General features: G+C 43.5%; 3 protein-coding genes across 5 annotated transcripts; all 3 read left to right on the top strand.

Moving 5' to 3' along the window:
* The first annotated feature begins 1,470 nt into the window (after nucleotides 1–1,470).
* LOC146302844 (ectodysplasin-A-like) lies at nucleotides 1,471–10,651 on the top strand. Of its 3 annotated transcripts, none has more exons than XM_084697313.1 (8): nucleotides 1,471–1,960; nucleotides 5,272–5,374; nucleotides 7,073–7,105; nucleotides 7,415–7,591; nucleotides 8,062–8,096; nucleotides 8,245–8,296; nucleotides 8,534–8,664; nucleotides 9,721–10,651. In XM_084697313.1, the coding sequence occupies exons 1-8, from the start codon at nucleotides 1,649–1,651 to the stop codon at nucleotides 9,979–9,981; spliced, it is 1,104 nt and encodes a 367-aa protein (XP_084553439.1). In that variant the 5' UTR covers nucleotides 1,471–1,648; the 3' UTR covers nucleotides 9,982–10,651. The 3 variants fall into 3 exon arrangements, with proteins under 3 accessions (XP_084553439.1, XP_084553440.1, XP_084553438.1); XM_084697314.1 differs by having other exon boundaries at nucleotides 5,269–5,374; nucleotides 8,534–8,658; XM_084697312.1 differs by having other exon boundaries at nucleotides 5,269–5,374.
* A 372-nt stretch (nucleotides 10,652–11,023) lies between these two features.
* On the top strand, nucleotides 11,024–20,091 carry LOC146302843 (tumor necrosis factor ligand superfamily member 13B-like). Its single transcript, XM_084698500.1, has 4 exons — nucleotides 11,024–11,771; nucleotides 11,951–12,063; nucleotides 17,635–17,677; nucleotides 18,288–20,091. The coding sequence occupies exons 1-4, from the start codon at nucleotides 11,729–11,731 to the stop codon at nucleotides 18,401–18,403; spliced, it is 315 nt and encodes a 104-aa protein (XP_084554626.1). The 5' UTR covers nucleotides 11,024–11,728; the 3' UTR covers nucleotides 18,404–20,091.
* Nucleotides 20,092–20,173: 82 nt separating this feature from the next.
* LOC146302842 (transforming growth factor beta activator LRRC32-like) lies at nucleotides 20,174–22,899 on the top strand. Its single transcript, XM_084697311.1, has 2 exons — nucleotides 20,174–20,298; nucleotides 20,520–22,899. Exons 1-2 carry the CDS (start codon nucleotides 20,206–20,208, stop codon nucleotides 22,401–22,403), a joined length of 1,977 nt encoding a protein of 658 aa, XP_084553437.1. The 5' UTR covers nucleotides 20,174–20,205; the 3' UTR covers nucleotides 22,404–22,899.
* The last annotated feature ends 448 nt before the right edge of the window (nucleotides 22,900–23,347 follow it).

Below are 23,347 nucleotides of genomic sequence, written 5' to 3'. Positions count from 1 at the left end.
CATCAATGCTGAGATATACTGCCCAAGGGCAGAAAATATCAAATAAAGCTGTAATGACTCAATGTCAGTTCAGAACTCTTAGATCTTGTCAGATCTTGAGAGCTTGTCAGTTAGTGAGTAGTTTAATTATCTCACTGTTATATGGGAGTCTAGAAAGCTATCTCTCTGATATCCTAAACAAACCAGCTGAATAATAGAGATTAAACAAAAGGCTATGGAAGCTGTCAAAACAATCTGCCTGAGAAAGAGATCCAGGCAGGCAGGGTCTCAGGTCCTGACTAGCCTGGCTTCATCACTCTTGTCCTGGGGAGGGACACGGCCTTAGAACAGCTTCCTCTGGATCCCTGCCTCACTGATCAAAGACCTGCATCTGAGAGGAAAGAGTCAAGGTTTACTTTGAACAGAAAGGGAAAGATGTCAAACTCAATGTGGTGAAACTACTTTTTCTTGAATCTTTATTCACATGGGCGTATCTAGCCCTATTTTGGCTGGAGGGGGCTGGAGCCCCCCCCCCCCCCCAAGATTCATCAGCCCATATAAAAAAACGAATATTGTTTTATTTTTCTTTCAGCCCCCCCCCCCCCCCCCAAAGATTCATCAGCCCATATAAAAAAACGAATATTGTTTTATTTTTCTTTCAGCCCCCCCCCCCCCCCTAATTTTGCTGGACCACAGGAAAAATAATAGGTTTCATTTAGGTGGAAAAAAAAAAAAAAAAAGTGGGAGCCTAGATTCGCACCTGTTTATTCACCCAGGCAAATCACACCAAGATTTATATATCTTTGTCAAGTGATTCCTGCCCCCAGATGTGCCTTCGTGTTGTAAATGAGCAAAGACTTGGTGTGCATTTGGTAAATTATTGTGGAAGGTTTTTTAATATTGAGTAATTTTGTAATTATTGCACGAATATAATAATGAAATTTGCCCAACAGATGTCGCTAAAACACCCGAGCACTAGAACTCAATTACGATTTGAAACAGCAGACCACCAACAAGGCATTAATATTACAGTAATATACACGATACGATGCACAAAAATAGGAAATTCAACTAAGGACTTAAAGCTGATCCTCAACTACCTGCACAAATAACTTGGTTATAACGTGTCACAACCGTGTCTCATGCAATTATGTACACAATCAAGTTATTGTAAACGAAACAAATAAAAAAAATATTACTATATTTACAATGTAATTGTGGCTTCCCAGTCGTGAAGCGGACAAGTTGTAAAACTCGAATAAAATAACTTCTGTGTGTGCTCTAATTTGCCTGCTTTACCATTAAATACTATTTAGTATAGTATTTTTATTTTATTTCTTACTTTTATTTTAAAGGAAAAAGGTGTAGACGAGTGTGATATACGAAACGAGGAAAGCTCTACTGTCCTTCCCCAACTCAACAGGTGGGGGAGTGGAGGCCTTCGTGGGGGAGTCACGATTTAAGTGGGAACCAATCACAATAGACAGAGGCGTTTCTTCGGACCCGGACTTTTTATTGTTACTACGGATGCACACAGTTCTCACCGTCTTCCATCTGTATCTCGTCCATACAGTTGGACTGATCTGGGTAATGATTAGACGTAGAACCGACACGACATACGACCTGATTATGCCGAGATAAATGTAACCATCTGGCTTTCTTTGTGACAATGGCATGTGATGGTTTGAAAGACGATTTCCCGGACAAAGTATTGCCCCAACCACCTTCATGCACGTGTAACCAGAAATGCAATCGCAACAGCAGAGGCAACGGCGCGCTGTTCCTGGCGTTCTTCGTGCTCTCGCTTTCCTTGCACGGGATCACCCTCATCTGTTACCTAGATCTCCGATTTGAAGTGAAACGGGAGATTTCTCTCCAGAAGCGGGACGCTGCGTTGAAACTAGATGGAACAGAAGTGGCTAGCCCAGTGTTGTCTCACGGTCAACAAGCTCACACCGGCGACGGCGCAGAGGGTCCAGAGGTAAACATTGATCTGAAATCGACCATAGCAACCAGGCAGACGTGTAAAATAAAGTTTTTTTTTGCTACTCGCAGCTGTAATGACTGTACCCTTATGATTGTCTCTTGAGCGTGGTTGGGGTAAGTAAATGAGACAGTTTGAGTACTAGAGCTAGAACGTAGAAGGCTCAGAAAGCGGGGCAGCTGATGGTGATGGCGAAGAGAAGAATGTAGCCTACAGTAGGTTTACTGTACTGTTACAACCTACTGGTTAGGGTACAAAGGAAGTGGAATGGAGAGAGCAGAAGTGTGTGTGTGTGTGTGTGTGTGTGAAGGAGAGTAGGTAGGTAGGAAGGTACTTTATTGATCCCCAAGATAAATAGCAGGTTTACAGTCGTAAAAAAAAAAAAAAAAAAATATGATTAAAGATTAATAAAAAAATATACACCAAAGGCAATAAAGAAAGATGCAAAGTAAGGGATATGTGTATGGAATTGGTGGGAGAACAGGTGTAGGGATAGATCACCAGCAGGTGTAACGCCGGAGGGCTGAGGTGGCTTTATTAGAATAGTTGGGGGGGGGGGGGTTCTCTTCCCCTGGGCTGATGGATTGTTTATTCTCACTCTGTCACACAGACTGGCGCTGATCAAATGTTAGCCTACCTGCTTAACCTTTTTTTGTGTATTGTTTTTGTGTTTATGGGGCACTTCAGGGAAAAGGCCTGATTACAGATTCAGTCTTGCCTAGGATTCTATGAGAGACCTTCCTCATCCCAACACAGATTTCCAGTTTTCTATCTCCTATAGTCTCACATTGACCTAATGACCTTTTTCTGTTGCTGCGATTCAGTTCCACCTACAACTCCTCTTCCCCGGTCTCAAGGTTTGTTCTGCCTCTGGCAGAGGGGACTTGCTATGTTAACGTGCCACAGCCTACTTCCCCTACACAACCACCTCACACACAAGAGGTGTGTGTTTGTGGTGAGATATTCTCAGAGCGCGAGAGAGCCTGCCACCTAGTCCAGATGGTTCTAAGACTCTGTGAGGTGAAGGAGGGCCATGGTCCTGAAAGACCCAGCTGTAGATACAGGCATCCTGCTACGCTGGCCCTCTCCAGATGCCTGGGTTAAACAACCGTGATTACGCTCACCGCAGTTGACATAGCTGGGGGAACGGCAGCATGTGGCATGCGGGCCCTGTCAGCCACACTTGTTAGCTTCGAGACACGTTTGGCTTTGAAGATTTAAAGGCTGCCTAATTAATTGTTTTCTTTTTTTTCTCTTCTTTATTCTCCGGTCGTTGAAAAAACTGTCGTTGGTATTTGGCACTTGCATACTGCGGTGTCTCTGTGAAGATTTACTGTAACTCGGCATGCCCTTGGAGGGCATTCAGGGCACAGGGGCTGTTAGGCCTAAATCACGTAGGAAAAACCCCCCAGCTAAACTTTTAACTTGCTAGTGTTTGTAATGTGTTGTTGAACTATAAAGCTCCGCAGTTAGGTTGCAGCTGAGGCCTAGCAGATTTGTGTTTTTTCCTATATTCTTTTTCATCTGTGCCGTGCTTAATCTTAGGCTCTGAAATTGGCTTTTCGGATCATGTTTGGCTGTCAGAACAGAGGAAAATGTAAAGCCACATGTTTGACTGTGCACCCAAAATCCTTTGAGGGACGACCTTCCCCTTTCTACACACACACACACACACACACACAAGCCAACAGCTGGAGCCGTGATGTTGATTGGAGGCACCTGCAGACCAAATGAACAGCCGTCTGTGCTCGCTTTGACATCTGGAGGCCTGTGTAGCGGCGAACCGTTCAAGCATACAGTCTTTGCCATCGGCCAGGCATTCCTGGTCTTGTGAGGTCATCCCTGGCTGGCTGGCGGCCGGTCAGTGATGTCGACTCACTGTTGTCAGCTTGGCCCAACATGGCCGAAGGGTGTTCGACATGATCCAACTCATCCCTCGCCGGCGGGGCGCCACATCTGAGTTGAGGTAGAGCGAGGATCTGAACCAGAGCTGGGGCTGGTCCACCTAAAAAACGGTTTTCACAGTGGTTCTGATTCCATCCTGTCCATCTCTCCACACAGAACCACATCTTTTCCGCCTGTCTGTCTAAAAACGTTCTTATTCCGGCCATGACAGTTCCGTTATGGACTGTGTGTGTGTGTGTGGATGGTGGGGGTGGCAGGTTGAAATCCTCCAAATACACTAGACTTATATTTACCTATGATGTATGGTTTGTAATATCACACTGGCTGACCATGCCAAGGGTCTGCCTGTGCACGTGTCATTGTTTGGGAGACCCCAGGCAGACTAACGCAAAGCAGATGCCCAATAAGAGTCCGTCTATTTGGGTCCATCCATAGTCCCCCTCCGGTCTGCTCCCCTGATCATTACTCACCCCAACACCAAAGTGTTGCCTGAGAACGTTCTCTTCACACTGTCAGACTCAACAAAAAAGAAGAGCTTTTGGGTGGTCTTGTTGTGTAATGGCAGAGTTTGTCTCCCTGTCACACACGCTCTCTTTTTCTTTATTCTCTCTTTCTCGTTTCCAAGATAGATGCAACAATCTGGAACATGGAACTGGGGTTTATAAGCCAGAACCCCAAATCCAAGGGTGATCCGCTTCTGGAATGCTGTCAGCGGGGTTTTGAAGTGTTCCGATTGGTTCATCAGCCTCCAGGTTACGAAAACCCAGAAAGATCGCAGGGCGCATGTAGGTCAGGTCACATGAGCAGGCATGCCGTTTGTCCCCTCAGTCACCCTCATAGATGATGCGGCTGGCCGGCCTGTCTTGTTGTTGAAGCCATTTATCCTCTCATTCATGCCGTTTTTGAATGGCGCTAAAACCAGGTGTCTTTTGAATAGGGAGCGCTCTCATGTCAGACACCCTTCGTGTCGGCCCTTTGTGTGCGCAAGGTGAGGCTCCGAGCACCTGTCCCCAGGTGACCGTCTCCTCTGCCAGGGACACAGACGGCGGGGACTAGGGTTACAGGATGATTTACAGACGCGCAGCCCTCTCACACGCACACAGGGAAGATGAAGACGTGTAGAGCTTTGGGTAATGATTCATCCAGTTGGTCCTGATTTGACTCATTGACACAGGCCGACAGGTTACACTGTCATGTTTCGTTATCATTCCATATCTTAATTTTTGTAGTAATTTCAGCGAAGACTTTCATTAACCTGCCCCCCCCCCCCCCACACACAGACACACACACCACCACCTTCTGACTGGTCCATTGTACTGTAGAACAAAACCTACAATAGCTAAATGTACAGTTTGTATCGTACATCTCGCTAGCAACGTTTCTGTTCTATTGTTCCTCAGCAGGAGCCCTTCCTACAGCGCCCCGGTGACCACTATCATATCTCGGAGACGGGAACGAGCTTCACCCACAGGACCAAACGGAGTCCCAAAAAAACGCCTGAGTCAGGTACAGCCCTTTAGCTCACCCAGCTATCTTTACCCACGTGTGGTCCTATTCCACCCAGATGGAGCATGACTCTGTTTGTGCTCATGCTATTGATGGATAACAGAGTTATTACAGGCAACGTATATCGATGAGCCTAATCCATCCATCTGCATGCGCTTAGTAGCTAACAAAAGACGTGATTTGAATCTCCTGCAGTTTCTGCCAGGGCATTGAGTTCCTTGAACTCGCTGGCTAATTCAAAGGGATGTCACAGATGCTAACATCAGGTTTACGGTGGATTTATGGTACTTAAATGTAGTGTTTTGCAAACAGCCTGTTGATGGTTTCTCACATTTGTGGGATCAAATGTATTTTATTTTTTTAAATGCGTATTTAAGAGCAGCAGCTCCACAAAACACAGCCGTTTATAGGGGTAGGGACCGAAGAGAATGGGACTGATTAGGACTTGGATGGCAAACAAGGAAAATGGAGGATTTGAGCCAGACAGAGAGGCTGGTGTTGACTCCCCCCTCTCCCGGTGAATAATTCAGGAGTCGTCAGAGTGCTGTGTTCTGGTCCAGAGGTTCCTGAGCTGCACTGCTTTCTGGGATGACCTTGGTTGGGCTTTCACCAACCATTCCAAAAGGGTGTTCATTAAGAGAGAGAGAGAGAGAGAGAGAGAGAGAGAGAGACATCCAGATGTCAGCTGTGAGACCTTAAGGTATTTCATTCATAGCGATCGCAAGCTCAGCCATCTGGTCAATATGTAGGAATTATTATTTTTTGTTTAGAATGCGAAGTAGGCAACAAAAAAACCCTGGCGTTGTGCCTTTGAAGTACTGTGTGTGTGCAGCAAGTGCATCCTGATGACGTTCTGGAAGCTGTGGCGTGACATTGAACACTTGAGAGAGCAGTGCAGTGATTGTGCTTAAATTAAGATTTTGGGGGTAAACCTTAGCCCCCCCCCCTCCCAAAAAAAGAAAACACATCTGTAAAAATCTTGAGCCTCTAAACACTAATGACTCCCAGGTCTGTTGCACTACACAAAGACTTTGTAATGTCGGCCTAAGATATGCGTGTGTGTGTGCTGCGGGGGGGCACACCCGATTCCTCATACTGCTGGTCCGCTGCTTGTTAGGAGATGCATTTCAGGGATTTAGGCAGGGTAGACGCGCCGGCCATATGTCTGATAGTGGAATGTCACTGTGGGGGGTGAAGGTTAAATGGCCTTTGTAGTTCTAATGACATAGTAAACATGGCCTAAGAGAAACGGCTGTTTGACAGGAATTCTTCCACTGCACACATGCACGCACACAGCCCATGAAAATGCATGCATCTTTCAAGCATTGATGGTGATGCCTTACCAATGTTCATGCACACACACAAAAAACACTATTTAATACACACACACACTTTCATCTGCATTCCCCATCTGGGTTTAATTCCGAAGAGAGGGTCTTGGCAGGATAGAGTATCTCTCTAATGATCTTCTCCAGTTCCACTGCCTGTGAATGCTTAAGGCTCTCATTCTGTGAAGACCCAAACCACACTTACAAATTACTACACTGGAAGATACCGCAGACTGACTGACACACACACACACGTACCTCCACTGGACTCTCCAAGGCATTAGGATTTGTTATTTTAGCTTGTGTTCAGTATGCCCGGGCTAAAACCTATTTTTCATTCCTAATCAGTCTGTTTTTCCTTCTTTTTCAGAGCCCAATGGCAGGAGAAAAGAAAGGAAAAAAGGTACCACTAATTGAGAATGTCTGTCAGCTTTAGTTCTTCACCACCCTGTATGTCCTTGCTCTGATTATACCACTTGGAGTAATATGATAAGTTGAAGATAGAATCTGAGTCATGCTGATTGATAATACTTGGATTACAAATGGCACTTCTCTTATCTTCGATGTTAATCAGTATTTACAGCAAGGAAGAAGGATTGAATGCACCATGGCAGAACGTGTAGTCTGGTCTCATTTCCTTCCACATAGATTGAGCCGAGATCAATAAATTGAACAGATCTTTTGACTGTGTCCTACTGTGTTTCCTTTGCAGGAAGAAAGAGGTCTCCAGGTGCCCAGGGCCCCCCTGGTCTCCCTGGCCCCCCCGGCCCCCAGGGCCCTCCAGGGATACCTGGCATCCCTGGCATCCCAGGCAGCAATGCTGTTGGCCCCTCCGGACCGCCCGGCCCCCCTGGGCTCCAGGGTCCCCCTGGACTGCAAGGACCCGCAGGTATGCCAGACTGTACCCTCAGGACTCTGGATCTGGTCCCCCAGTACCCCCCAGTACTCTGGGTCTGGAACCCTCTGTAGTCTGGGGCTGGACCTCTTTGTAGTCTGGGGCTGGACCCCTCTTTAGTCTGGGGCTGGACCCCTTTGTAGTCTGGGGCTGGACCCCTCTTTAGTCTGGGGCTGGACCCCTTTGTAGTCTGGGGCTAGACCCCCCAGTTGTCAAACTGCGAGTACATGCAGACAGTCAGCCAGAAGAGTGCGAGCAGAAAACGGCAGACGAGTGAGACCCACAGAAGGGCGAGCTTTCACCCCGGGTTTGGGCAATATGAGAATGTGTAACATGGTGATTGTCAGGTATGATGTCGGTTATGGTGTGAGGATGTTTGACATATTGTAGTGTCTCAGGTGTGTGGTCTCCCCTTCATTCTCTGCCAATGTTTTTGTGTTTGATGACTGATGTGTCTCTTACAGGGGTGGCAGAGAAAGCCAAAACCAAGGAGTTCCAGGTACATTGCATAGCAGCACTGAACAAATACATCCCAGACATTACAACACAGAACATAGGAAGCTGTATTGTAGTAATGTAGATTTTGTACATGTAACACTGCCCAGGGGTTACTTCAGCTCTTGTCTTTGTCTCTGTGCCTCTCTCAGCCAGCAGTTGTACACCTCCAAGGACAAGAGACCACCATACAAGTCAGGGAAGGTAGGAAGTGCTTCTTTACCACTGTGCACTTACCACTGTGCTGTCAACTGTCTTTTTGTTCCCTCTGCCTTCATGTGTCGTCTCTCCCTCTTATCTGCCACTCCTTTTCCAGATAATTCCTTACTTCAGTAGGCTTGCCTCTCACTTTCTCTCCCCCATCACTCCTTCACTCTCACACACACACACACACACACACACACACACTCTCCCTATATCCTACCCCCTCTCCTGGTGCAGATCTTTCTGAGGGGGTGCTGAGGAACTGGAAGATGGTGTCAATCCACCACCGAGTTTTCAAGATGCACTCTCGCTCCGGGCAGCTGGAGGTTCTGCTGGATGGAGTCTACTTCATCTATAGTCAGGTAGAAGTGAGTACGGTCCCTGACCTAACTCTTCTACAAAGCCATCTCTCTGTTTCCGTCTTTTGATCTATACCCATCAAACTATCTAATCCCATCTAATCTAACTATCTATGGTGTATTTACACAGTAGGGTCCAAAAGACTGAGACCACTTAACACTGCATAATTTTCCCATTCCAAACGATACTGTTAGCTTAACAATTTGAGCAATAAACTGAATTTTTGAATACATTTGTATTTTGTCCTCCTGTTTTGCTTGAATGACAGTGTGCACTTGAGCTGGCATGGACTCCACAAGCTTGTGCAAAATCCAATGACCCATTTTATCCCAGCACGATCTGTCAATGTTCCAAAGAGCTTCTTGGGATGATAGAATGCTTGGCTTTTCATACTTCAGTTCCTCTTTGGTTCAATGTGGTGTCAGACTTTTGAACCCTACTAGCTAGTATTCCATATCATACCAGAGTATTAGGAGCAGATTCTGGTCACGTTGTAAAGCAAACTGTAGTATCAGTTCAAAAGAGAATGACTAAAAAGACTACAGGTGCTGGAGACAGTCTTCACCTAGATATGTTTTGCATTTTAAGGAGTATTAAATATGATTAATTATTGAAAGTCCTTTATACAGTGAAATGTGTTTGTTACTGTACCACAGCTCTAGATGGCTCTGTTTAACAGAACAAAAAGTTATCTGCAAATTCTGTAACGGTAAAATTGTGTGGGAAGGTTCTGAGGGAAAACCAATCCTGAAACGACCTGCCATTTGCATTGTCATAATACCATTGGATAATCATGAACTGAAATTGTTGACCCAAGTCCAACGCCTTGACACACAAAAACATGTCATACAAGGCCAAGTTGTAAACAACCGTGACTAGACTTTGTAGAGCGCTGGACCCCATCTCTTCCTCTCCAGCTCAGTATATATCTCTAAGAAAACACCAACCACGTGGAACCATAGTAATGGCCACTCATCTTTTCTCTTAAACCTTTTCCTCTGTGTATCCCTTGTCTTTTAATTGTCTTTACTTGACATCCTCATTCCTCCTTCCCTCTCCCCCAGGTGTACTACCTCAACTTCACAGACATTGCCAGCTACGAGGTCATGGTGGACACCGCCCCGTTCCTGCGCTGCACCTGCAGCATCGAGACAGGCCAGAGGAAGTTCAATACGTGCTACACGGCAGGCGTGAGCGTGCTGCGTGCCGGCCAGAGGATCTCCGTACGCATGGTGTACGAGGACACGCTTGTCAGCATGACCAACCACACTACCTTCCTGGGCAGCGTCAGGCTAGGGGACGCTCCCCCCACAGGCCGCCACTAGGTCCCACCGCACCTCTCCACGCGTGGCTGAGGACCGTGTCCTCCACAGACACAGTCTGAACTCTTCCCTGGAAGATCCGACCACCATGATCGGTTCTTGTCGTCGGCCTCTGTCTGGTATCTGATGGGATCAGAGGTGAAGTGATCTGATGTAGGATGACGTTGAGTTAGCGGTGATGCTTTTAAGCTATGTTCAAATACCATCGGTGTCTACCAGTTGGCTTGCCTTTACATTAACTGTTTAGTGATTGTGTCAGTTAAAGGTGGTATGAAAAGAAGCCTAACCAAGCCATATCTCACTACAAATTATGATTAAAAACAAACCTACATAAGGAGAAGTATCCTTTTGCCATAGTCTAATGTCCTAAATAATCGCTGGACATCTTGCCTCAGAGTTAAACGAATGGATGTAACCAGGAAGAACACAGCACGGACAAATATGATACTGTACCTACATTGTATTTGCGCGCAATTTGCACTAAGGCACCCCAGCAGAGTTAACATATGTAAGATATGTTTCGTTACAATGCCTGTTTTCAGTTACCGTAGGAATGAATCCACAGTTAGTAATACGGTTTGTGTTTATATTTTACTGTACATATGTGTATATAAAATGGGATATACTTTTTGTAAATGTGTGATTGATGGAATAAAATCAGTTTTCTGTCTCAGTGTTGGTGTTTTTGCAAACTGTGGTTTTGATTATAAGGTTACCACTTCAGCTTTGATGTGGGATTCAGTTGGCTCAGGCACTAACAAGAACAAATAATGTTTCTTGAATGAAGCCCATTGTTTTGACTCTTACAGTATTTTGTCTTGCAAAGCAACTGGGAGCACTTATGTGGGTGAGTTTGCAGTACAGTGCAAGTTCAACCACAATCCACAGACAATCTAAAATGAGTTCAATCTTCACAGTGAGAGAAATGTGTGTGTGACGGTGTTTCAGTCTGTGTGTGGTGTTTGGTACTTGCAAAGACAGTTCCCCATTTTCGGTCTAAAAAAAGAACATTGCAGTTTCCGGGTTAACCGAAGTGCGACATTACCCTTCCAGTTAACCGAAGACACCTTCTGGCCCTCAGGACAGCCATAGAATGCAATACAATACTTTATTACTGGTTACAGCCTTCACATCAGGTATCAGCTTCCTCCTGGTGTACAGAGTAGCTGTTTTAGATGAGAATTTCAAGAGGCTGAAAAGAGCCCCCGACTTAGTGTCACTTTCAGGGAAGCCAAAACCAGCCTTCTCAAAACCGGAGGAACTGAATAATGGAATATTAGCTGGGATAGTCGCTCGAGGGCAGGTATGTGGATGAGAACGCTGGCATCGGTAAAGGGCTTGTTTCCTAGAATTTCTGGCAAAACTAAACAGTACGACCACACTTTCATTGATAATTCTGTTTGTCTTTTTGGTATGTCCCTACTGTACTGCTAATTTGCAGATCAAGGAGTCAGGACATAAAGTAGACCCTTATCTCAACTGGACTCACTTTATGAAGGTCAATTAGTTATTTAATCCTCTGTGTAACTCAGCATGTTTTCAGGCAACTTTTTTTCTGACAGCAAACGAGGGCAAGTGTTCGAAGAACAAAACGGGAAGAAGTGCAGCAGGGCTGCAGATGTGGGTAGGGGGTTTCTGGTAACGTGGATACATGACACTGCCCAAGACTAGGTTTAAGACAAACAATGTGTCAGAAGTGTTATAAAGTAGATACAGATCAACTTTTTTTACCCTATCAGCGCACTCATTTATGCAGCTGTCAGCCAATGCTGCAAAACAGCCTTTTGTGAGAGGTAAGTAAAAAATTATATATATATTTGTTACGTGAATAACGAATTATATTCTTATTTATTTTTTTTATCAGCTGTTTAGCGGATGTCAAAATCGTGTTCTCTTGCCATGTTCTTGTGTTGAAATCAAGAACATGTTTTCTCACCACTTCTCTGATGTTAAAGCCATGTTCTCACCATAGGGAATGTAACTGTAATTCCGTGGACTGTTGCTGTGCAGCAGGGGGCAGCCATATCTTCTGAGGGAAATAAGATCCTGATCCAACAGAACGGCTTCTACATGGTGTATGGACAGGTAGAACCTTCCACATATCAATATACATTTCAATGAGTTACCATATTTTTTGGAAATAAAGCCGCGGTTTGTACCCCGATTTTACATGTTTCTTGTGGTGGTGAAGCTTATATTTCGATGCGGCTTATAGCACATTTTTATAACAAAACAACAGTAAAAACACTTTTTTTGTGAATGCTATTTAAGCAATAAGGTACGAGAGTCAGTACTTTATCGTCAATAAAGTATGTGTTCAAGGGTGTTGTTAGGCCCGACGCGCATACCCCATGTCTCACTCTCAACCAATCAGAATGCTTGATTTCATCTATCCGTATTATAATTAATAACTACTTACTAACCGAGAGTGAGGTCATGCCGGGAAATATCAAACTGAGGCTGGAACAAAGCCGGCAGGCAAAGTCGAGGTTTGATATTTGAAACCAAGATAGGGGGGGGGACCTAGCCTGGCTCTGCCCTCCTATGTACTTCAGCTCAATTTGGATTTTGCTTCTGTACTAGGTCTGGGAGCTCGGCTCTGAAGTCGGTTTCCAGAAACACATTTTTTGTAGGTCCAATCAGCGAACAGAGGGAGTGGCTGAGAACGATGACGTTAATGTTGTGCACTAGTTTGAGTAGTTCAGTAATGGCGGCGGAGAAAGATGAGAGCAAAACTATTCTGTGGTTTTGGCAACGCTGCCGAATATCCGTAGGTTAAAGTGGAACTGAACTGCGATTAGACACAGTGATATTATAATAGTATATACATTTAATGAATTAAAAAAATATATAACATACCATATGCCATATTCTATAAATAATTGACATTTCTTGTGTGTAAATTATGTACTCAAAAAGAACTGGGCGCCGCCATGTTTAAATGACGTACACATCTGACATCACGAGAATGGTTGCTCTCAATTTCAACCTGTCAAACTGCATTAAAAATTGAAGTCGACCCATCATACCCACCCCTGTTCATCCTATAGCGTATGCTTTCGAACCAATACGTTATTATGTACCCGCAGGACCGCAGTTGTCCCATATGATGCAGAATATGTGTTTTTGTCCGATGTAAAGATGCAAATATTGTTAACACTCACAAGTTGAACAACACAGAGTGGTGATGTACTCGTAGCTAGCTAGGTACTTGTCGTAACTGCAGACAATGCCAAAAGACATAATTGATCTGATCAAAGACTTGCATAACCTGGGTGTTTGGTGGTCCACCAATATGATCGTTCATCATTGAGCACCGGCTCTTTCCCATGCTGTGTGAGGAGAAAGACCTTTTATGTTAGCTTATCATATGTGTAACCTATGCTCGGTCTGACCCTGTGTTGTTCTGTGCATCTGACAATAAGTTTGGAGCGCCCTACACGTAGCTGGTAGCCTAAGTTTAGTAGCCCCACATGCTCACTGGTTGAGTTGATAACTTGTTCGTTAATTTTATGAAATGTTAAACAAACTACAGTGTAGGAAACGTTACGTAACGGAGCTAGCTTTGGCTACTGTACTGTACAATCAGATGTAAATTTAGGAGCTAGAGAGCTAGATAGCGTAGCTATGTCAAAAACGCCAGTGTGTGTATTAACATTAGCGTATTTAACAGGTTTATAAATATAAACCCTGGCCCTCCTCCCCACGGGGTTCTGTAAAAGTTAGATTTTCCAGCTACGGCAGCTTGCTTCGTTACAGTAGTGGTGAAGGAGTTGGTTAAGGCGAACGCTTGCGATTGGTTATGGCAAATCAGAGTGGCTCTGGGCAGGTCCAATAGTTTTAAACTTCAACAGAGGACCCACCTTCAAGGAAGTTAACGTTTGTCAATGGAGCGATCCCAGACCCTCTGTACAAATGAAATGTACAAGGGTCTGGTTAGGACCAGGTTAGGGGGGACCACCATCAGAAGCTGAAAGCACTCCTGGCTTCGGCGATTTACCTGACTGAATTTGGTGAATGATGGTTCCAATCATTTTTATATTTTCTGGTATATCTAAGTTAAGTTACCCAGGAGCTCTGTTGATATAGACTTAGCTAACGTTAGCTACAGCTTGATGAATTGAGTCATTGAACACAGCAGGAGAGAAAGCAACGTTAGCCAGCTTGTTAAAGCTCCGGTGGAAAATTCAAAATTTACGTATGCCGCCCTCAGTGCCGCTTAAGGCCGTTATATGCTACTCCGTACTATACGATTCCTGACACATGGGAAGGGCCTACGCATAGTTGGAACGCCCTGAAACGCCCTCTCCGTCGTCTGCGGGGCCGACAGAGACCTTTCCCGTGCACCGTTTAAATTCCTGTCGATCCGTCGTGCCGTGCTGTACGCGACGGATACCCCTTGGCCGTGATTGGTCCGCTACGACATCATTTCCAAACGACATCATTTCCGACTTCGACAGAAAGGCATTTTCTCTAAGGTCGTCTTTTTGAAAGACGTCTGTGATGAGAACTTCTTGGAGAGAAATTTTATTGTGAGCTAGTTTATGCTCTACTCTAGCGAATTCAGAAACGTGAGTTTGTTGTCTATGCACTGACTGCCACAGTTTAGTGACCTAGAGTAGTACATTGTAGTTTTGACTGTAGCCTACATACAGTTTTATGGATCTTTTTGTTTCCAATTATATCAGTCTTTTTGTTTATCATTTTTCACATTGGATTATACACTTGGTGGAGAAATGAATTCACAAAACCAGAGCCTTGTCTATATCGCAGGGGTGTCAAACCCATTTTCACCGAGGGCCACATCAGCATGGTTGCCGTCAAAGGGCCTGTTGTAACTACGTTGTAACGTCAGTAACGATGTAAAAACATGGTGTTTTTGTTGTAGCTTTTGTGAACATAGGGCATATTATGCTGCAATTTAAGTCCGCCTTTTAATTCTTGGACAATCTGCTGTTTTTCTTGGAGGATACATTTGCAAATTTTTCTCAGTGTTTGGTGACAAAATGCAAGCGCGCATAGCGCAAGAGCAAAACTTGTTTTGCCCTTCATCTGAACGCAGAATAGCTTTTTGAGCTTTATGTAAAATAAACATTGCCGTTTTCCAATAGCCTAGGTAAAACCTTGTCTAATGAAGGTGATGTCTTCATCATTGCTGGCTCCAAATTGTCGATAAGGGAAGCAGAAACATGCTAGCTTGGCTGAGTACTCTAACCAAGTTCGAGAGCGATACCAACTTTGGTTGAATGCCCGAGGACCTTGGCTGAAAATGCACATGGGGTACGTTCGCAGAACCGGCTGCATTGGAGTGCTGTCATTCAAACCATACTCGCCTTCACCCAGTTAAACTTTGCGTTTAACACTGATGTGCATACACTGCTTTCTAGAGGCGGGATGTCGTCACTTAGCCGTAACACAATTGAAATGCATGGTGAGAGATGTCGTTTATGGTCAATGCACGCTGTAAAGCAGCGTAGACTTATTTCATTAGCCCATTAATCTTCCGCGGGCCACATAAAATGACGCGGCGGGCCTTGAGTTTGTCTTTAATATAATATTATGTGACTGCACCTGCTGCACTCATCGTCTGACTAGTGACAGCTGGTAAGAGTGTCACACGTGTGATGAGAGGTGGGAGATAAACAACGACAATTTCTAACTTACAAAGACGCAACAAAGCAACGTGTTTTCGACAAAAAACCGCTCTCCACCTACTGTTCTGGCGGTGAATTGTTTTCAGCACCCCCAGCCTTCGGAGAACCATAAAGGCAACAGAAATGCTAATTAATCCGTCCTATCCGGCGGCCCGCCCATCCGTAACGGAGTCGGAGTACCATACTGGCACCTTACACACAACAGTGACACTGACAGATCGAAAGCTAATTTGAAACAATATAAAGATGGAAAACCGGGCTAAGAAACGTAAACGTAATTACCTTCACTAGACAACGTTTTACCAATTGGACAAACGGCTATGTTTGTTTGTTTCAAGCTCCAAAAACTAGTTTTCGCTCAAATCAGAAGTCCATCACATCAGGCACAGAATTTGCATGCATTAGCAGGGCGCTCGCTGTGGTGGCGTATACGGGACCAATTCTGGTAGGCCGGTCCGGATCAAAGTCCAGGGCCTATTTTTACTCCCAGTCCGTCCCTGCCGTGCTATCAATAAGCAGACCTGCCAACCTGTACGCAATTTGTGTAGCGGATACACATTTTGACTTCAAAGTACACTGGTACTTGAATTGGCTGTCAATCATGATGGAAGATTAGACAAGTTAAGTTACAGAATGTCCACTATCTCTTGTGGGGGTTATGCATGAAGCCATGTGTGGGTGCCCTTACCACATTGTGCCTCATATACTGTAAATGTTAGACCCGGTGACAGGTTGGCATGAAATGGCTATATGGAAATAGATGGTTCTTACAATAGAACCATCTATTCAACAATACTGCATAAATCCCTCATAATATGGTTGCAACAGAAACATTTCAACAACGACAAATGTTGTATGTGCTATGTTACGACAAGTTCTCAAACACAACATGCCCCAATTATCAATTTCTCAAAATGCAAAATGCTCAGAAATAAATGTTTTGCAGAGACCATGAGAGGTAATATATAAGTAAGTTCTGCAGAATAAATGAAGGTATTTGACAATTATGAAGGTGCATTTGATTTGTCTAACAATTGCATCTTAGGAGACTAATCCATTGGTTTCTTGCAGTGGTTGAATTAAATGTTTAACTTTAAGTGCCTTGAAGTATCAGTTCATTGTAAATTATTTAAATTTGCAGGAGACACACTGGAAATACAGTAAGAGGACAATGGTTGGGAGTTTCGAAGTACTAAGCAAGGCAACTCTCTAACAAATATGGCCATTATAAAACACTAAACAGCAACTTCTTTTGCAGGCTAACCTTGCATGGAAGTTTATAATTGTGTCAGAATGCTACCCTTGTCAAAGAAATTAAGAATGTGATGTTTTCTACTGAATAATACAGATGCTCAGCATTCTTTGTCAGCAGATAACAAAGCCCCCCAAACTAAACTCTAGGCTTTCTTATCACCCTGGGAAAGGTGAGCATTTTCTTAAGACTAGAAGATGTTGGGGGTTTGTTTGTTTTAAGGAGATGCTGTGTGACAAGGACTAAAGGCCGATATATGCTTCTGCGTTTTTCGAAAAAACGGAGACATGGGAACGCCCTCGTCTCCATAGAACGCCCTCTACGAGCTCTCTGTCAGCCCTCGGAGAGCTTGACATGCACCTCCTGAATTATACAATTATATTTACAACTATCCGTCGTAATTTCGGAGAGCTATGGAGACCCCCTTGGCTGTGATTGGTCAGTATTAAGAACTGCTTGCATCAGGGGCGGGGTTGCCGTGATAAACAGGACGAACAGAATCCTTTGTCCGCCATTGCTGTAAGTTCTTACAATTCATATTTCAGCTAAACAGTACATGTAAATCAGCATCTGAATAAAAAAGTGAGGGGAAATGGGCAGTGTAGTTGCTGAAAATGTGCATATTTTATTGATTAAACGGCTAATTTGTAAATTTGCTCCGACTTCTCGGTAACGTAGGTAAATAAACACTCTACGACGTCTTACAAAAAAACTTTGCGCTTCTAACTTCTGGCGGTGAATTGTTCTCAGCACCCACAGCATACGGAGAACCATGAACGCAGTCTATCCGTCCGTATCCGTGCGCCCGCCCATTCGTAAACGGAGACGCAGAAGCATATTTCGGCCTTAAGATGGAGACGCATGTCTGGAGACCATCTGCTTGACACCTTTGTGAAGGAGCTTTTACGACATCAGGAGATCCTGTTATTGTGTTTCAATCAGGGTTTATGTCGTAAACACGCACAAATTTAAACATGCATGCGCGCCAGGTCTATGCAAGGGAGCCAATGAAGAAGTGCCATGGGACATTTGCATGCCTTTGTCTTAGCCCATGACTGTAAAGAGCGGGGCTGCTTAAATAGGTAGCTAGCACAACATGCTAGCAGGCAAACTTGTAGCACAATGGCGTGTGATGCTATTGTCTCCTTGTGGGCTGGCCGCAAGCAATAATGCTTTCTTAAACTTGTTCACCGACTGTGCAATGCTTGATAGATTAACATTTTTGACACCCTCCTCTCCCCTATAGAAAATAAAAAATGCTCCATATACAGGCATAATGATGCAGAAGGGCCCTCCTATCTCTCTCCCTCCCCAGATGTTTTGGAGCTGTAATACCCTCCCCTATCTATCTCCCTCCTCAGGTAAAATACAACTGTAAAGCCCCTTTCTCACTCCTTACCCAGGTCTAGTGAAATTGGACCAGAGAGATGAGCTTGAGCTGGTCATCCCAGACCGACCCCAGGCCCAGGTCTCCATGGACGCTGACTCCACCTTCTTTGGCATTATGCAGCTGACCTGAGCTCCACTGAAGAGCAGAAGAGATTTGGCCCAAGGTTTGTCACTGGCCAGTCAGGCCATGACAGTTTTTGCAAGCCTGATCTTATCTCTATTTTACGCACAGGATAATATTCCACATGTTTACCCCACAAGCTAAATACTTTCATAATAATTATACTGGCTCCTGGCTTGCAGGTTAGCTTGATATCCATATTTGACGAGGAAGATATCTTATTTAGTTAACTTTCAGTGAAAGTTCACTGAAGCCAGTGTTGCTTTTACGAGGGATTCCTGACACTGTAGAGGGATGCACAAAAAACGGATGCAAAATGTTTATTAAAAAAAACTAAATGGAGCAGAGGACAAGAACAAAATGACAATAAATTGGGGAAAACAATGAGGCTTGAAACATTGTCAACACTGTCAGTGTTGGAGAGAAGATTGAAAGTGTGGTTATCAGCAGGATGTAACAGCCTCCAAAAAGACCTGGAGGCAGCCGATACAGACATTCAATGACAGCAGGAAAAATATGGTCTTGGTAAAAGCCTTAAAGATAAATGTAAACTGGATGATGGACGTTTCAGAACCACTCAGGGAATCAGTAAAATATTTCCAAGCAGTTCCATACAAATTATGCTTTCTGCAACTTTTTTCTTATTTTAAAACCTCTGTCATTTTCTTTTGTATATGGAGTATTGTGGTGAAAATAGCAACATAGAAATAAATCTCTTGTCACTTCGGGTGCAGGTAGCCTTCAAGCCTGTAGGTACTACTACTCTGGTCCTTGTCCCATGACAGTCTTTGTTTGTGTGTTCTGCTGTGTTCTGTCATCACAGTTTATTTAAACCCTGTGTCTGTTTATACCTTCGACAGGGCTTCCCCCCACCTCCTCACCGGAAGTTTGTTTGTTCTTCCTGGCTATTTTAGCAAGGTTTCCGTTTAGGAAAGAGTTCCAAATTTAACTAGCAGGAACAAACAGTGATAAATTGACCTGCCATGGAAGAGGTGCTGTCCAGTTGGCTGATATAATATGCCTCACGTGAAGGTAACACATATTTGTACTGACAGTGCATATAAAAAATGGGTGTCATCAGACATACCTGTCATAGAATAAAGAAATGTGGCTTAAAATTCTAAATTAAACTCATAATAAAGGATCCTTACTTGGAGAGATTAAAGCAAGTTGATACAGGGGTAAGTTAAATATAAGGTTTGCTTAAAAACAATTGAGAATTGTTTCCCTTTGTAAATAGAGAAAGGTTGGTAACAACAAAACACGCCAAATCATTCTGAAACTGAAAACCTTAGTGTTTGTCATACACAAAAGTCAAATATATATATTTACATATATGTTTATACAGATATGTAAATATGTATGAGTAATTTGGTCAACTACAAAAAACAATTGAACAGTGTCACACAATAAGGTGAGTGAGAGACAACTATGATCTAATGTTTCATGCTTGGATGGCTATATGAAGGCTTGTGCTCAGGGCAGGAGCATTTGTCATTCATCAAAATTTGAATAGATCTTAAAATAAATTAAATAAATTAATTGATGTGGAGAAATCTAGAAAAAACGATTTTTTGACAATTTGATAGGGTTGCAAATATTTTCTTCAAGTATACTAAACTCGACATGCTCTCTCCTCTCAGAGGGTGTTGTGACAAACGTGTTTATTGGGTTAATAAAAGTCAACAAGCAGCGTATCTGGTGTCTACATCCCTTCTTTCCTCTTACTTTTTTTTTTTTTTTTTCATGACGAGCGGCTATATATGGCTGTAGAGTCATGTAGCGCTGCCCAGACAAGCAAAATAAGCAGAATGATGATGGGACACACTCTCAATCTCTTTTACCTCTTTTGGTCACACTCTCTCCTTTACCCAGTCTTTGGAAGGAAAGATCTGCACTACCAGGTAGGACCTCCAGAAAATAGGAAACATTTAGTCTACATTTTACTGTAGTTGTTCTGATTAACAAACTTAATATTGTAACATTGTCATGTATTGATTTCCAGAAACCCTATGTACTTTTGGTAGTGTTTGAAAGTGCAAGCCTTCTGCAGCACCATTTCACTTACACACCAGCATATGTGCATATGTCTAAGCATATGATACATGTATTACTTCAAAACCAGGAGCTGTCCCAGCAACATCAGAACCTGACATCAGTTCCTGATGGACTGGACCCAAGGCTTAGGGGACTTGACCTCTCCCACAACATGATCCGGCAGCTGGGCCTGCTGGCTCTACCAGACCTGAAAAGATTGGACCTCAGCTATAACCATCTTGAGCTCATGGATGATCGGGTTTTCCAGAATGTTCCAGAACTGATAGAACTGAACCTGGCCTGTAATGAACTGAACAACAACATTGAGATAAACAGCAAAACCTTACAGCGCCTCCAAACATTGAGGAGGCTGGATATGTCTCTGAACAGCTTAGATGGTGATGCAGTAGGACTTTACATTTCCAACATGTCCTCTCTGGAACACCTAGATCTCACAGGAAATACTTTGATGAAACTCATGTCAAAATCCTTTACAGGAGCCAAGGGCTTGAGAACGATTTCCCTTGAAAATAATGTCATATCAGATATAGAGCCGGGGACATTTCAAACTTTGAGAGAACTAGAAAGTTTGAACTTGGCCCGAAACAATTTGGCCCACATCTGTGACTTCAAACTCCATCAGGTGAAATTCTTGAACCTGAGCCGAAATTCTATTGAGTTCTTTGTAACACACGAAGATGAGGAATCGTACAAACTTGAAATCTTGGATCTGAGTCACAACAACCTCCTTTATTTTCCAATTGTCCCAACGACCAGTCGTCTTAGACACCTTCACCTGCAACACAACATGTTGGGGGCCATGAGCACAGAGGTCCAGGTGCCAGAGTCCAACACTCTTTACAAAGAGATCACATGTGCGAAGAACAGTACTTTAGAGAACGATAACATATATTCCAACTGGAGGCACATGCCATTGGTTTATATGGACTTGAGTAACAATCACTTCAGGTACTTTCCTCTACAAACCCTGAGGTATCTGACAGCTTTGGAAACACTGAATTTGAGTACAAACTGTCTTTCTGATGTCAGCTATGACTCTGCGCAAGATCGTACTATGGGAAACTTTGCCCAACCTCTCTTTCCCTCCTTGCGGTACTTTGACTTGCAAAACAATGACATCACACACTTCTCCCCCCTCTCTCTACAGTCCCTGCCTCGTATAGAGACTCTGAACCTACAACAGAACACCGTAAAGCCATGTGAACCAAGACCAAAACAAGACAACATGACAAAACCAAGCCCACAACCTGATTTGTCCTGCGTCAACTTCAGCCAAATTAGGACTCTAAGACATCTTAACTTGCAAGACAATGGCATAGAGGTTCTCCATCCAAAAACTTTTGATCAAACACCTCTCGTTTCTCTCAAACTGGCAAGGAATGCAGATTTGATGATACACTTGGGTGCCTTGGAGGGTGTCCAGAGAAGTCTACAGTCACTTAGTATCAGTGAAATTAACATGACAAACACTGACTGGTCTTTACCTTGTTTAACAGCACTGACTCAGCTTAACATTTCCTACAACAACCTAGTTGCGATCCCTGACAGCATTGTATGTTCTCCAATAAGAGAGCTTGATGTTAGAAATAATGCGTTTGTTTCATTAGATGATTCTTTGGTTGCTAATTTGTCTGTGCGTCTTCAAGTTCTATATATTAGTGGAAACGCTTTAAACTGCTGTGATACAAACTGGCTGATAACCTTGAGGAAAGCCAAGGTTAACATTCCAGACCTTCATAAATCGGAATGTATCACAGCTTACAATGGAAGCCTTATACTGCTGACTGAGTTTTTACACAATCCTTCCCTTTTTTGTTTGTATGAGTCTGGGACACCAGAACTGAATTTTGTACTAATTATAATCTTCATCCTATTTGTGTCTACTGTGTTTACAACATTAGTTGTGTTTATACAAAAAGTGTGTTGCCAAAGAGGATCTTTTATTGTGTGAAATAACAGATGAATTTATGTCAGATGCATTGTGTTTGCCGTTCCTCCACAGTCTCCCTCTTTGCTTACACCACATCTACATAATTGTCAAAACATAGTAAAGCACACTAAGAAGTTAAGCTAGTACAGGTGGAGAATGGATTCATACAATAACCTGAAGACGCCAGTAGAGAACTGCATGCATATTAGTCTGCTACGGTAGGACCAGACTTTCATAATGTCTGTGTTTGATAGCACTTCGAGAATTTGAGGAAACCCCAAAATGAATGTTCATGAAAAAACTGTTAAGTTACTCTTTTAAATGATTTCGAAAAATGTGTAGGTTACGGCTATTAATGCAACATAATTTTAAACAATCTTATTGAGAATGTGAGTACTTTGAGTTATTGATTATCTACTGCACTTCTACAGGCTACTTGCTTTGGATAAAAGCTAAATGCAAAAATGTAAATCATAAAACGGTTCAATAAAGGCCGTGTGTAAATGTGCGTTATCCCCGTAGACTTATATATCAATAGACAAAGCTACTTCTGTCTTCCAAGATGGCGTCCCCATTCATCTCTATGAAAAGTTCTCAGTGCAAAACCGGAACGTGCCATCTTTCCAGTTCCGGCTCTTCCGGTCTAGCGTAGAAAAGTGGCTGAGTGGCATGTACTTGCAGGAGTAGCATGTACCTGCAGAGCCGGAGAGCTACAGTTTCAGGACTGCAGTTTCAGGACCGCAGTTATAGGACCCTCGTTTTATCTGACAGCGACAGCTAGCAAATTGGATAACCATGGACCGGAACAAGATCATCAATATTTTCCTGCAGTAGTGAATTTAGGTTACGGCTTAAAGAAGAAGTGATGTAGCTTGTTTCATAACAAGCTGGACACAAATCAGAGTGTAGGCAGATATGTCTTACATGGTGAGAACCATAGACATAATAAAGAGTAGACGCCGCAT

The sequence above is a fragment of the Hypomesus nipponensis genome, chromosome 1 (assembly GCF_054491055.1).
Source record: "Hypomesus nipponensis isolate SF chromosome 1, ASM5449105v1, whole genome shotgun sequence".
Lineage (NCBI taxonomy): Eukaryota > Metazoa > Chordata > Actinopteri > Osmeriformes > Osmeridae > Hypomesus > Hypomesus nipponensis.
This window is presented reverse-complemented; position numbering and strand designations above follow the sequence as displayed.